General features: G+C 35.8%; 2 protein-coding genes and 1 pseudogene across 4 annotated transcripts in view; 1 reads left to right on the top strand and 2 right to left on the bottom strand.

Annotated features, from left to right (window-relative positions):
* Window positions 1–2,234, top strand: part of LOC110411643 (Class II aminoacyl-tRNA and biotin synthetases superfamily protein) — a 10,145-nt gene extending 7,911 nt beyond the window's left edge. The window contains exons 9-10 of the mRNA XM_021421892.2: window positions 1,420–1,534; window positions 1,825–2,234. Coding sequence (XP_021277567.1) covers window positions 1,420–1,534; window positions 1,825–1,951 — 242 coding nt within the window. The 3' untranslated portion in view covers window positions 1,952–2,234. The remainder of the gene's footprint in view (window positions 1–1,419; window positions 1,535–1,824) is intronic.
* Window positions 2,235–6,852: 4,618 nt separating this feature from the next.
* Window positions 6,853–8,644, bottom strand: LOC110410785 (beta-amyrin 28-monooxygenase pseudogene; annotated as a pseudogene).
* Window positions 8,645–9,366: 722 nt separating this feature from the next.
* Window positions 9,367–13,923, bottom strand: LOC110411042 (SWAP (Suppressor-of-White-APricot)/surp RNA-binding domain-containing protein). Of its 3 annotated transcripts, none has more exons than XM_021421043.2 (5): window positions 13,802–13,923; window positions 12,191–13,283; window positions 10,541–10,824; window positions 9,680–10,418; window positions 9,367–9,412 (listed from the first exon to the last, which is right to left on the bottom strand). In XM_021421043.2, the coding sequence occupies exons 2-5, from the start codon at window positions 13,204–13,206 to the stop codon at window positions 9,382–9,384; spliced, it is 2,070 nt and encodes a 689-aa protein (XP_021276718.1). In that variant the 5' UTR covers window positions 13,207–13,283; window positions 13,802–13,923; the 3' UTR covers window positions 9,367–9,381. The 3 variants fall into 3 exon arrangements, with proteins under 3 accessions (XP_021276718.1, XP_021276720.1, XP_021276719.1); XM_021421045.2 differs by lacking the exon at window positions 9,367–9,412 and adding an exon at window positions 9,498–9,568; XM_021421044.1 differs by lacking the exon at window positions 9,367–9,412 and having other exon boundaries at window positions 9,498–10,418; window positions 13,802–13,922.
* Window positions 13,924–13,978: the final 55 nt, after the last annotated feature.

Genomic DNA, 13,978 nt, shown 5'->3' on the forward strand with positions numbered 1-13,978 from the left:
AGTGCATAAGCGTTCAAGGTCTTTCCAAGCGTGGAAGCGCCTTGGGGCGTTCCAAGTGTAAAAATGCTCAGGGGAGTTCCAAAGTCGAAAACGTCCAGGGGAGTTTCAAGTACGAAAGCGTTTAGGGGCATTCCAAGCATGAAAGTGCTTAGGGGTGTTTGAAGCGTAGAAGTGCCAAATAGCGTTCCAAGCACGGATGCGCATAAGTACAAGTATGGAATCAATATTTATCTGCAGAAGTGAAAGTAACTCAAAACGAGTGATAGGATTCATGAGTTACTTTCGCTTTTGGGATATTCTATAAAGCTTGGTTTGATTATTCAAATATGGAGATAGCTAAGAGGACTTTTTCTTAATCTTTTCTTGAAATACATGTGATTTACCTTTTCTTTCTTTTTTCTTTAAAAGTATACGCGGTGCACCATCAAGTGTCATTACTTCACTATTTAAAATTAATGTCCATTGCCCAACTACATGATCATTCTCTTAATATCTCATGAGCCATTCTCCAATGTATTCTTCCATAATAAGTACATTGTCCTATGATTGAGTTTCATATCCAATAAGTTGTTCTTTAACGTGCTTTTTTATGACAAGCACGTTCTCCATTATTGAATGTGTTCTCTATGATTGAACGTGTTCTCCTAACTACTCTTAAGAAAAGAAAGTGTTTCTGTTCCGTATAAGTATGAGAGCCTTGAACATTGGAAGAGGAGAAATTATTAAAAACCCATTAGAGATTATCTTAAAAGCTCTGTCGAGGTTCCTCTGAACATTTTTTTAATTTAGCTCTTTCCATTCGTCGTAATTCATTGCTTCTTCCACCTATTCTTATTTCTCAGCACCTACCATTAAATCACTTATGCTTTAAGGACTGGTCAAGTTTTCCTCTCTCTTGCCTCTAAAACATTCCGATTCACTCATTGCGACTAGTCTTCTCTCCATACCAGAATAAATCTCTACAATTACTTTTTAAATAGCTTTAGAAAGAATTATCAGTCTCATGTTGAATGTGCATTTAATGCTTGTTCTTTGCTTTTATCCCTTGACATGATATAATGCATTCATGGTGGTATTCGAGAAACAAGAGGTTTAGTGGATTGAAATAATCACTTTTTGAATAGCTGTAAAAAGAATTATCATGCTCATGATGAAGACGCATTTAATGTTTTTTTTTTTCCCTTGAAATGACATAATTGCATTCATGTCATTTTCTTTTCTTTCTTGGCTTACATTTGTTGCTATATTTGTGTTTGCCCTGTTGGTGTGATTTTAAGCTTATGATTCTCCCCATTGATGCCTATAGTAATGTTTAATTATAATAATTTTATTAATGAAAGGAAAATTTCTTTAGTTGAGCCCTTTTCATTTGTGTTATTCAATTGATTGAAACTTGTGGAACTGTTCGTTATACTTTAGGTGAGGAGATAATTTCAGGAGCCCAGCGTATACATGTACCCGAGTTCTTGGCAGAACGTGCGCAGGCATGTGGAATTGATGTCAATACAATATCAACCTATATTGATTCTTTTAGGTACTTTTAAGCACCATTATCTATTACCTTGCTTTCTTTATGATATCTTTTGGAATTGTCACTTGAGTAAATTTTAATTGTGAATATCACCAATTTTTTCTTTTATACCTTAACTTACAGTTTGGGATGCAGATAAGTTAGTGTAGATTAGAATAGAGTGCTGATCATAATATTTGTTTATCAATGTTTGTGTAAATGGCATCTACTATTTTGCTAAAGCTTTTCTTGGTGTTTACAGTATTGAATTGCTTAGAGTTTTTAATGTGCTCATTTGCTTTACTCTTATATAGATATGGTGCGCCTCCACATGGGGGGTTTGGAGTTGGACTGGAGCGCGTTGTGATGCTTTTTTGTGGTCTGGGTAACATTCGCAAAACTTCGCTTTTCCCTCGTGACCCTCAAAGAATCGCCCCCTGATGACATTCTAGAGTAGTGCTTCAGCCCATCCTCCAGAAAGATTTTCTTGAAGTTTGGTGCTTATAAGTGTTATTTTGGATAGAGAAACAGAGGGTTCTTATTATGCTTTTATCTTTGAAAAATATATGACATGGTAAAACAGTAGTTTTTCCCTCCCACTTTACTTTTGACCATGTTCACATAATTATATTTTAGTCGTGCTGGGTAACACATGGATTGATTAATTCACCCTTGTTTTGTTGTTGAGTACATATCAGAGGGGGCCAGGTTTGTAACAGGGCTAGTCCTTGCTTGCTTTATTCATAACCTTGTTATGTGATTGAGTCTCTTTGAGCATAGTGTACGTATATAGTGTTTGATGAGTTAATATGCTCATTCATGAAATGATGCATGTGTTTGTCGTATGGTTTACTTTTGAATTGCTCGACAGAAGTTTGTCACAAACTTAAATTTGTTATGAAATAAATCTTAAAAGAACAATTATAAGAAAAATATAAATAAAAATATTTGAAGTAAGAAAATTTTATTTAAATATGTATTTACAAATAAAATGAGAGACTTATTTATAGGTTAATAATTTTTTGAATCATAATCTTAATTTAATTTTATTCAAGAGTTTAAATCATATTATATTTTTTGTATCTTGCTTATTGGATTGTTTGACATGGTTTGTATTTTTTAGGTCATAAAATAATAGATATTAACATATTTGTTCATAACATGCTTCCTTGAATGTTCATTGTATTAAAAATATGCTTCTTAAAACATTAAAAGGAAAAAAATCTTATGGAAAAAAAATTGAGTGAAAGAAAAAGAGTATATAATTTTTTCAAGAATATATTTTGAAAATACTGTCTTATAAAAAACATTATCAAGAAAAACTCAATGAGAAAAGCCTTGATGAAGGAAAAGAGTAGTGAGTATTTTACTTTTTTTGGTGACTGTATTGTAGATATATGTAAAATGTTGCATTTTAATCTTTTTTATCAGTTTTTCAAATGTTGCAGTAAAAAGGGTTTTAGTGAATAAATTTATTAGATTGTCATTTGATTAAATTTGTTGAATACTAATTTCATTATTTTCTTAGAGATCACTAGTGAAGAAGAATTTTGGTGAACTATGTGTTGTCTTATCTATTTTTCCTTTAACTATGTTATGCAAGCGGTATTATTCTTATATAACGTTGTTGGAATTTTTTTCTTGGTTGACAAGTCACATGTTTTTTGAATATGTTAAGTTGTAGTTCTTAATCAACCACATTCATGACTTATCTCATGAGTTGTTAAAATTTTTACATGGTTAGAAAAAGTAACAACCGTAGTTTGTTTTACAAAAAACTATGAAATAGTCATACTTCCACTTATGAATAAGAAATTTGTTTAGGATTAAGTTTTGTATGGATCAAATAGATATCTTGTATTTACATAACTAATTAAATTTTATTTTGATACATTTGAATAATATAAGTTTATATCTATTGTTTCTCGTAGATATTGAAATATATATTTAATTTCATTTAAATATCTTTGAGTTGGATAAGAACTATCTTATTGATAAATTCACAACAATTGATATATTAACTCATATATTGTTAGCAAGATACATTAATACTTTAAGATACGATATTTCAGGACTAAAAAGCTAAAAAGTTTTTTATTATCCTCATGAGGTCAGAAATGCTCTTTTTTCACATTTCAAGACCGTATAACCATTGGTAAACTCAATAAATATGCTTTTGCCATATCAAATTGTTATAACATTTTGCGATATAATTTGATTGATGGATAAAAATTTCATTTGTTAAGAGTTCAACTTGAAAATCCTAACTAGATTTTATCTTTTTCAAGGTCTTTTATCTTAAATTCTCTCTTTGAGTAATTCACGGTTTTTGATAATTCTTTAAGAACTTTAATAATATTTAAGCCATCAACATAAATAGCAATTATATTTAATTCATATCTACATCTTATAAAATAAATAGGCATATAAAATTATTTCTATAAGTTTTTTTCAACAAATATTCACTAAAGCGATTATACCATATGTGCTTAGATTGTTTTAATTTATATAAAGATTTATTTAATTTGATCGAATAAATTTATCAAGAATTTAAATTATATACTTTAGGTAATTTAAATCTTTCAGAGATTATAAAGATATGTTATTAAGTAAGACATATAAATAGGTTGTAGTTACATTCATTAGACGCATTTCAATCTTTTCATATATTGTCAAATTACATTTACCATAAAGAATATATCACTGCATATTTAATACTATATCTTTAGATAAAATCTTGTGCGACAAGTTGTGCTTTATATTTCATAATCTCCATTTTCTTATTTCATATTTACACAAATACCCATTTATATTTCATTGGCTTAACACTATTTGATGTACGACTACAGGTCCAAGAATTTTATGTTTTGCAAATAAATTCAATTCTTTCTTAATTGCGTCTTTCCACATTGGCCAATTACTTTTATGTTTACATTCTTCAATAAATGTAAGGTTAAGATTCTCCTTTTCTTTCATAATATTGAACTTTATATTATATACAAAATATCATCGACGTTTATTTACCAATTCCATCTTTTCCCAGTATGATATAATTTGTTGAGATCTTTTTATTTTCACTAATTTCAAGTACTTAAATTTTTTCTGGAATGTTTATCAATTATGCTAGAGGTTTCTTCTAGAGTTTCTACTTTCATTTTTTAACCATCTTGAATATTTACTTTTTTTATTTTTAAAGGATTTTATCTCTACAACTGTTTGGTTTCCACGCTTCTAGTGTTCCTTGTCCTATAGGAATATCAATGTTAATAAGAGCATTTGAAGTTAGTATATAAGATTTAATTATTCTCTTTAAGTCATTAAATACGTCTGGCAACTATTTTACTATATTTTGTAAAAAAATTATCTTTTGAACTTTAACTTTATATTGATTTGTACGAGGATTAAAACTAGATAGTGATAATTTATTATAAGAGATATCTTTTTTCAGCTGTTTATTTTCTCCCCATAATGTTGGAATAACTATTTCATCAAAATGGCAATCGATAAACTTTGCCATGAATAAATTTTCTATTAATAATCTTAAATATTTAATTACAAATGAAAGTTCGTATCCAACATATATTCTTAACTTCCTTTGAGGATACATCTTTGTGTATTGTGGTGAAATAATTGGAACATATACTACACATCTAAAAATTCTTAGATGAGATATATTTGGTTCTTTACTATAAATCAATTGTATAAGGAGAATTTATAATAACTCGTTTGGCTTGATGCATACAAATGTTGCTGCATTCAAAATGACATACTTTCAAGTAAAAATTGAGAGTTTGAATTTCATAAGTGATGGCCTTGCAATTAATTAGAAGTGTTTAATAAATAATTCTGTTAGATTATTTTGAGTATAAACATAAGAAATAGGCCGTTTAATAGTTATTTCAACTAATATGTAATATTAAAAGATTGAGATGTAAATTTACGAATGAAAAACAAGAGGTTCAGTGGATTGAAATAATCACTTTATAAATAGCTTTAAAAAGAATTATCATGCTCATGTTGAATACGGATCTACTGTTTGCTTTCTTCTTCGTCATTTTTATCCCCTGAAATCACATAATGGCATTCATGTTCTTTTCTTTGCTTTCTGGGCTTACATTTGTTGCTATCTTTGTGTTTGCACTGCTGGTGTGATTTTAAGCTTACTATTCTTCCCATTGATGCTTATAGTAATGTTTAATTATAATAATTTTCTTAATGAAAGCAAAATTTCTTTTACTTGGGCCTTTTAGCATTTGTGTGATTCAATTGATTGAAACTTGTGGAAACGTTCCTTATCCTTTAGGCGAGGAGATAATTTCAGGAGGCCAGCGTATCCGTAAAGCAGAGTTCTTGGCAGAACGTTAACGGGCATGTGGAATTGATGTCAATACTATATTGACTTGCTTCTTTCGGGCAGTTTATAAGCACCAGTATCTAATACCTTGCTTTCCTTCTAGTATCTTTTGGAATTGTCACCTGAGTAAATTTCAATTGTGAATATCGACCAATTCTTCCTTTTAGGCCTTAACTTAAAGTTTGGGATGCAGATAAGATGGTGTAGAGAAGAATGGAGTGCTGCTCGCAATATTTGTTTATCAACGTTTTTGCAAATGGCATCTACTGTTTTGCTGAAGCTTTTCTTGGTGTTTACAAGAGTGAATTTTGTTTATGCTTAGATTTGTTAATGCACTTAATATTTTTTTTACTCTTGTACGGATGTGGTGCGCCTCCACCGGGTGGTTTTGGAGAGCGTGTTGTGATGCTCTTCTGTGGTCTGGTCCGGTCTGGATAACATTCGTACAACTTCGTGATGATGTTCTAGAGCAGTGCTGCAGCTTATGTTCCATAAAGATTTTCTTCTAGTTTGATGCTTGTAAGTGTTATTTTGGATAGAGACGCAAGGGATTCTTCTTTAATGCTTTTATCTTTGAAAAATGTTAAGACACTAAAGCTTTTAGAGGCGATGGCTACAGTAGTTTTCCCCTCCCACTTTGCTTTTAGTCAATCACATGGATTCATTAATTCACCATAAATGCTTGTTTCCGCTATGGATTTAGAAAATCATTCATCGCCAAACTCCTAATTGAGAAACCTGGGCTCATATCAGTGGGCCACGATAGTCACTCCTTGCCCAAATTTATTATTGCTTGAAACGAGTTGTAATGCATGTGGAAATTCTACCGGAGCAAGAATGCCTTTGAAGTTGGGAGGGGTAAATGGGATCCTTTCTCATGTAATGAAGACCTTATTCGACAAACATACGAGGCTGCAGAAATAGTGGGATAACTTTAGGATCTGAGTTTGTTGGAAGGTATAATTACTTGTGTTGTCAATATTCTTGCTTAATTAAAAACCTTGTGCGGAAGGAGACGAACAGGAAGGCCCTTTTCAGGCATGGGCATTGGGTCTACTATGATCTTCTCCTTAGGAACTAGCTTCCCCCATTTGAATCTTCTTACCAGATTGTGCATGAAAACGAGTATTTCCAATCGCGCATGTTCTTTCTCCGGACACATCCTTGGTCCTCCTCCAAATGGTACAAATGTGTAAGGGGCTGGTCCGCTCCCTTCAAATCTCCCTGGATCAAATTTTTCTGGCTGGGGAAGCATTCAGGATTCCTGTGGGTCGAGTTCACACTCCAATATAGCTGCAAAAGGTGCTTAGCTTAGAATAATTACAACAGAAGTCATCGCTATATAGGAGTTGTGTTTAAATCAGGTAAATTTGTTTGTTACCTTCCACCCTTTTGGAATAGAGAATCCAGCATAGTTGAAGTCAGTCATGGCCTCTCGAAAGGCCCCTTGCAGGGGTGGTGCCAGCCTCATCACTTCACATGCTACGTTCCACGAGTATCTCATCTTTTGTATGTCATCCCAGTTCAACAGCTCACCTGGTTCCTTGGATTTTGCTATCTCCATTTGCTCTGTGAAGGTGAATTAAGTATTTCATTCTCCGACTGAATTGATATCTATACTTTAACATCTAACATTCTTTTAAGTGAATATTTTGGCATAGAAACTAGAAAGCAAGAGGTGGTTTTTATTGGAAATTTACCTTTCAAAACCTCACTATAAACTTGTGGCAGCTCCGCAAGGTACTTGACAACAAAAGTTATGGCGGTACTAGCCGTGTCATGCCCCCAATAAGCAAACCCAGAATTTTATCGGCTATCTCCATCTCATTCATGTATTGTCCATTCTCATCTGTTGTCAAGAGCATGTGGGACAGTATATCTTGTGTTGGTGAGGCCTTATTCTCTGCTAGGTCCACCTTTCTTCGCCTGATAATTTCTCTCAACTCCTTTCGAATCAAATTGGATGCTTTGATAGCACGGTTAAAGGGTGTCCCTGGGAAATCAATTGGAATAGATATTATTCCAGAAGCCAAAGCATTGAAAGGTTCAGAAAATTTTGCAACGTGTTGAGGGTCTTCAGTGCTCAAAAAAAGTCGACATGCCAACCAGAATGTAAACCTTTTAGCCAGAGGGAACTCTGTCACCTCTTGCTCGTTATCCCAACTGGATGCCAAGTGCCTTTGTGCAATCATATCCATGACACTTACATATCTTTGAAGTGCTTCTGGTTTGAGAAAATTGGGGAGGAGCTTTCGCATTTTTATTGATTCTTGTTTTGAAGAAGTTTGAAGAGAGGAAGGGAAAATTTTGTTAACGGAGTTAGGCCACCGTGCGGTAACAAGCTTGTTCTCGTTGGAGAACAGAAACTTGTTTCCTGTTGAACCGCAAAAGACGGCCGCTGTTTCTCCAAGCAATGAAGTTTTGAAAACTTTGGATGAGAATTTGGCCATTCTATTGTGTACGAACTTTTCAGGGTGACCCTTTTGGCCAGCTCTAAGAAACTGGATGCTTTCGCCAAGGAAAGGCAAACCGGTGGTGCCTGGTGGCAGGTTTTTAGAGGCCACAGGGGTTATGCGTCTATGAATGAGGTACACAAATGAAAGACCAGCAATGAAGAGGATTGCATAAGGAGGGAGAGGAAAGAGGCGTCCATCACCATGAGTTATACTATATATATATATATATGTTACACCGTGCTGCAGCCTTGGCTTTGCTACTGACCTAGTTAAACAAGAAGGGAAGAAGTGCTCGGCGAATGGCGAGCGAAAGTGGATTTGCATGCATGGGTTTTTATGGGGACTTGGGCCATCTAAAACTTCAAAAGTCAAAGACTTTGAAAACAAGCACACAAACTAAAATTAATAGGGGTAGCCAATGTTGAAAATTAACCGAGACTTAAAGAGAGAAAAATTATTATGTTCAAAGCATTTTGATATTTGGAGGGTGAAACTAGTGTGCTTGATTCTGTTGGTGCTGCTGTTTCCTGTTCTTAGTTTTTGACTCTGTTTCCCTATAACTCGAATATATGTTCACATCATTCTCCCCGCGTATGAGATGGGCTTTGAGACCTCCGATAGACGAAATAAGTACCATTGCTAGTGCTAGAGTGCCAGACTGCCTGTGCTGCTGGAAATTATCGCATGTTGGGCTACATATTTAGAGTAAGCAGGGCCGAATGCCTAGTTAGCCTGATTCAGTCCCCAGAAGAGATTCGTCAATGAAGTACAAGAAAACCACGCAAACTGGATCAATTCCGTCATCTAATGGGCCTGTTTCGACCAAGGGAAATTTACTTCAGTGGTCTCTACAACGACAACCTTATTGTTATTCTGATACCATCCATAACCTGCTCTATAACAACACCATTGCTTGTGCCTTCCATGGGCATAGCATTTTCAAGTTTCAACACTCAAAGGTGTAACTGTAACTCTAGTATTGGCCCAAGAGGATAATTGATTATAGCCTTTGCTGCTCGTGGCAGTACTGCTTGATCCCTTTCCAGCTGATCCAACCTTATTCAATTGCTGAAGCATATAACTACTTTGTTCCTGTTTCTACAAAATGTTCAGCATATGCAGAAGAAAGCTCCTGTCTTTCAAGCCCAAAATTCCTACTTATATGTCAGCGTGAAAATTAATTAAACCCCCCCGCATGGTCTTTTTATCTAGCATAACTAGTCAACTTGTATGTTTCTACATGCTTAGCTGCAGAAAGGAATGATAATTTTAATAAATAATAGCAGAAAAAACGAGCTACCGAAGGTACTCCTTGTTTTCCACCCTGAAAGATATCTAGACATATTTGACAGGCTTTACCTTGTAGCAGCTCGTGCACTCATGGATGAATGGTACGAGGTGCTTCTCTGTTTTCTGTAAGATGTATAAACATCATCATATTGACTTGCTTCATTGGTATTAGCTGTTGCTCCAAGTCCTAATCTTCCTGCGCCACTGGATCCTGGTTTGCGTTCTGCACTTCCATCAGCATAAGTTCCTGTATCTGGGTCTACCTGCAGATTAGGGGGTGGAGGGATGCAAGCTCCACCCTTACGAATAGGAGCTTCAATACCATATTCATTGTCTTCATCTCTTGAATCGGATTTCAAGGATCCTTCAGAAGGGTTGACCTCCCCAATTTCTTTAAAAAACTTTGATACTCTCTCAAGAATTTCTGATGGTGATACATTGGATGGAGGTATAACAGTTGGGATATCCAAAGGACTCAGGGGAGAATAAGGCACCCCACTACCAATTTGCATTTTTCTAACCATTCCAGGAATAAGACCAGGTGGGAAAAGTGGATATGGGGGCAACTTTTCACCAATATTTGCTTGTTGTTGGCTTGGTGGCTGAAGATTAGAATTTAAGGGCATAGACCCTGGACAAGCCCCAGTAGGGCCTGAATTTGGAACAAATTGCTTGTTTGCCAGAGATGGTAGCAAGGCAGGGGTCCCTTGTTTATCAGGAAACTCTTGGTCCAGTACACTTGGAATAGAACTTTGTTTGTCAGGCTGCCATAGGGAGACATTATTGTTTGCTGTCTGCTGTAATATTCCTACATGGTAAAATTATATGAAAGAACAAAGAGAAAGGGAAATTAGAAATACACGAAATGACACATTTTATGAAAAGCCCAGGTCCTTTATTTAAATAATAGAAAGGGGGAGAAGAAGCTACCTGCAGGTGTTGAGGGCTCCACTGAAGCAGCAGATAATTCTTTTGGAGGCCCAGGAAAAGAAATAGTTGGTGGTCCACTCATCATCTCACTCTCAAGTGCATATATAGCATCTTGATCATAAACTTCCTTGGATGCCCAAAACTGCAAAATTTTTTGTAACCGTGACTGGTTTTCCTCCTTGTTTTGAGGATAGTGGTAGATTCTTGCAAGCATGGAACCTATTACAGGTTTAAATGCAAGGGCTTCATTATCGAGGTCATGAGGGTCAACCCTTCTCTGCAAACTGCAAATATCGAAAAGAAATGTCAAGAAGGATCTGAAGCAACAACACAGCCTCAGCATCCAGACAAACAAGAAGAAGCGCAATCACACTAGGAAGAACATAAGGCTTTTGGAAAGAAATCTGGGTCCCAAAGTGATTGACAGATATAAATAGAAGAAGTAAGGTAAGCCTATTTTATAAAGAAGGAGGCTGATGTAAGTTGATTTCTTATGATAAGTTGTATTAGTATGTGAACCTAGAATATCATGTAAGCCAACAAATTTACCAGACAGTATTAGATGCATGTTTCAGATATCACATAGGTTTAAGGTTATGTATCTTTACTCATTAGTTACATAATTGATAGAGGATTATGCATGATTCAAAACCTATTCACTAAATCAATAAACATAACTGGATAATTAAAATTACAAGAAATTAAAAATTAAAATGATGGATGATTAATAATGTCTGAAAACAATTGATAACTTGCACAAACCAGAAAAAAAAGCCAATACTTAAGATTGTTTCCAGGGACTGGCGAATGAAAATTACTTGGTTTTAAGTTATTCTTGTGCATCAGTGATACAATAACTTAACATTGACTCTGGAAAAATTGAATTAATACGATTTGAATCATTCACAGGTTCACCAGCATCTGATATGAGATAACAATCCCATGCACGTAAATAACCAGTAAGACTAACTCGTAATCAAGATAGGAAGACATGTGCCCTATGTCTGAGAGGTGGAACTGCGATATCAGATAATCAAGTTTTAGCATACAGAGAAGGAACCTAGAGCCTTAATTCTAGAATATAACAGTTCAACTATAATTTCTGAATTAATTACATCACATGAATATTAATTACAGTAATTTAACATCGACTCTTGAACAACGAATTAATCCAATTCGAATCATTCACAGGCTCACCAGCATCTGATCTAAGCTAACAATCCCATGTATGCAAATCACTGAAAAGGCTAATTGCTAATCAAGATGGGAAGATGTGAGCCCCATGTCTGAGAGGTCAAACCATGACAGCAGATAATAAAGTTTTAGCATATAGAGAAGGGATCTAGACCTAAAGCCTTAATTCTAGAATATCACCGTTCAATTATAATTTCTGAATTAATTACATCACACAAATATGGGTCATATTAGAAAGGTATAGAAAAAAGAACAAACAGCTTTTAAGGCAATCACAACAAGAGGAAGAAGAAAGAGAAATATGGTATCAAGGGATCATGTACAAAGAGAAAGAAAAGAAATGTTTCATGATGCATAGATAATTTGCCAACAACTAAACAAGAAGCCATTAAAGAATAAGCCTAAAGAGCCATCTACAAACTAAACATCAGAAACCATGCACCAATAGAAAAGTACCTGTCGAAAAGAATGTCATTGGCAAGATAAATCACGTGCAATTGCCTCTCCGATTCATCCAAAGCAAATACCCTATCTCTAAGTGCCTCAGCCAGAGCTGGAGCAAATGGAGACCTCTGCATGAACCATATCTTGGCACTTTTGATTGACTCTTTGGTACCATTTAGATTGTTAAGCATGTTAGTAAGCTCCATTGCAACGTCAGAGGGAAGTGGACCAGACAGGCCTTTGAAGGACTGATCATACTCTGCTTGGCCATGAGCAGCAAAAGGCTGAGGATGCTGATGGTGGTGCTGCTGATCAAAAAATGATGGAAATGTAGGTTGGTGCAGTTGTGGAGTGCCCATAGCCCCAACAGCAGCAGCAGCAACGACACTCATTGGAGGTGCACTCAGAGAAGAAGGGTGCATGACGGGATTTGGGGGAGGATGCATCATAGGAATAGAAGAGGGTGGAAAGGAAGGATACGGGCCACCTGGAGGACGGGTAGATAACCAAAGTTTGTACCTGTAGTAACCATTTCCCTCTCCACCAAAGAGGAAACTGTAATCAGGATTATCTTGCTGCCTTTCACAGATCATGGCTTCAAATTCGGGGCCATTCTTGGTTGCATACTCAACAAGCTTGTCAATACGCTTCTGGAGCTCAGGGTCCGATGGGGGAGCAGCATGGGGTGGAGGACAATCATAGAGGCCATGGAAAGGCGAGGACACAAGATGAGGAGGCAAATGTGAAGGGAAAGCAGGTGGCGGTTGCTGTTGCTGCTGAAGATGAAGAAGTTGAGGGTGGGGAGGGGGATGAGGGTGGAGTTGTGGTTGCTGCTGCATGTGGGGATGGTAAGGGAATTGAGAAGGATGTGGGGGTAGGAAAGGAGGACCATGCACTGCTGCAGGGAACTGTTGATGTTGGGGATGAAATCCAAACTGCTGTTGCTGTTGAATATTGGGTGCTTGTCGCTGCTGTTGGGCATAGGCCATGGCAGAAGCAGCTGCATAATTGTGAGGTGGTCGATCCATAAGGGTGTTGGAGGATGATAATGCAAATGGCCTCCAAAAACGGGGAAAAAATTTTTTTTTGGGCTTTGGAAGCCCTCCTACAAGAAAAAGGGAATCATTCACCATTAGAGCAAAAAACAAGCATTTTTTTTGTGTTGTCTTTTAATATGCATTTTTACTATAAAAGCAGCAGTAAGATTAGCACACATTAGTATAGCTTTGAGTTGCAGGGAAAGGCAAGTGCTTAGAAAATAAAGTTGCATCCATTCACACTATTAAGGTTTAACCAAAGGATTTATACAGTATCTGTTCTACTACATAGCTATAGCAGAATCTTATAAAATACTAGAAAAGAAAGTGATAACAAAGAAAAATATGTACTAGTGGTACTAGTGGCAGTCAATTGTATTGCAATTCGCAATTACCAACTACTGATCGGAAACAAAGGCTGTGGAAAGTAGAAACCCTAGTTAAACAGTGCTCTAGCTAGCTTGAGAATTTTCTTCCAGAGTAGTACGTAGTATCCAATCACACGGAAACTGAGAAAGCAATCTAGTTTCTCGAATAAACTAATAATTCAATGACAATGAAAGAAATATGGCTTCTTTGTTGTTACCTGGTCGATGATGGATGAGAGCAGAGAGGCAGACACCTAAATTTGCTCTTGAGTTTTGATTCAAACAAGAAATTCCAATCCCTTTTTAAAATTCTATACCATATGCGGAGGCGAGAGATTTCGCAAATGGGGGGCCTTCATATCCATGGGCTTTTGTGTTCCGGATTTTACTGACCC

This window comes from Theobroma umbraticum, unplaced genomic scaffold, assembly GCF_002168275.2.
Source record: "Theobroma umbraticum cultivar Fairchild unplaced genomic scaffold, ASM216827v3 scaffold_56.0, whole genome shotgun sequence".
NCBI classification, from domain to species: Eukaryota; Viridiplantae; Streptophyta; class Magnoliopsida; order Malvales; family Malvaceae; genus Theobroma; species Theobroma umbraticum.

What these genes read in the sequence shown, in the direction of transcription:
- LOC110411042 (XM_021421043.2), bottom strand. Translation starts at nt 13,206, where the DNA reads ATGGATCGACCACCTCACAATTATGCAGCTGCTTCTGCCATGGCCTAT. An exon ending in AATGACATTCTTTTCGACAG is followed by an intron (nt 10,825 to 12,190) that starts GTACTTTTCTAT and finishes CGATATTTGCAG; the next exon opens with TTTGCAGAGAAGGGTTGACC. An exon ending in AGTGCACGAGCTGCTACAAG is followed by an intron (nt 9,413 to 9,679) that starts GTAAAGCCTGTC and finishes TTGTAGAAACAG; the next exon opens with GAACAAAGTAGTTATATGCT.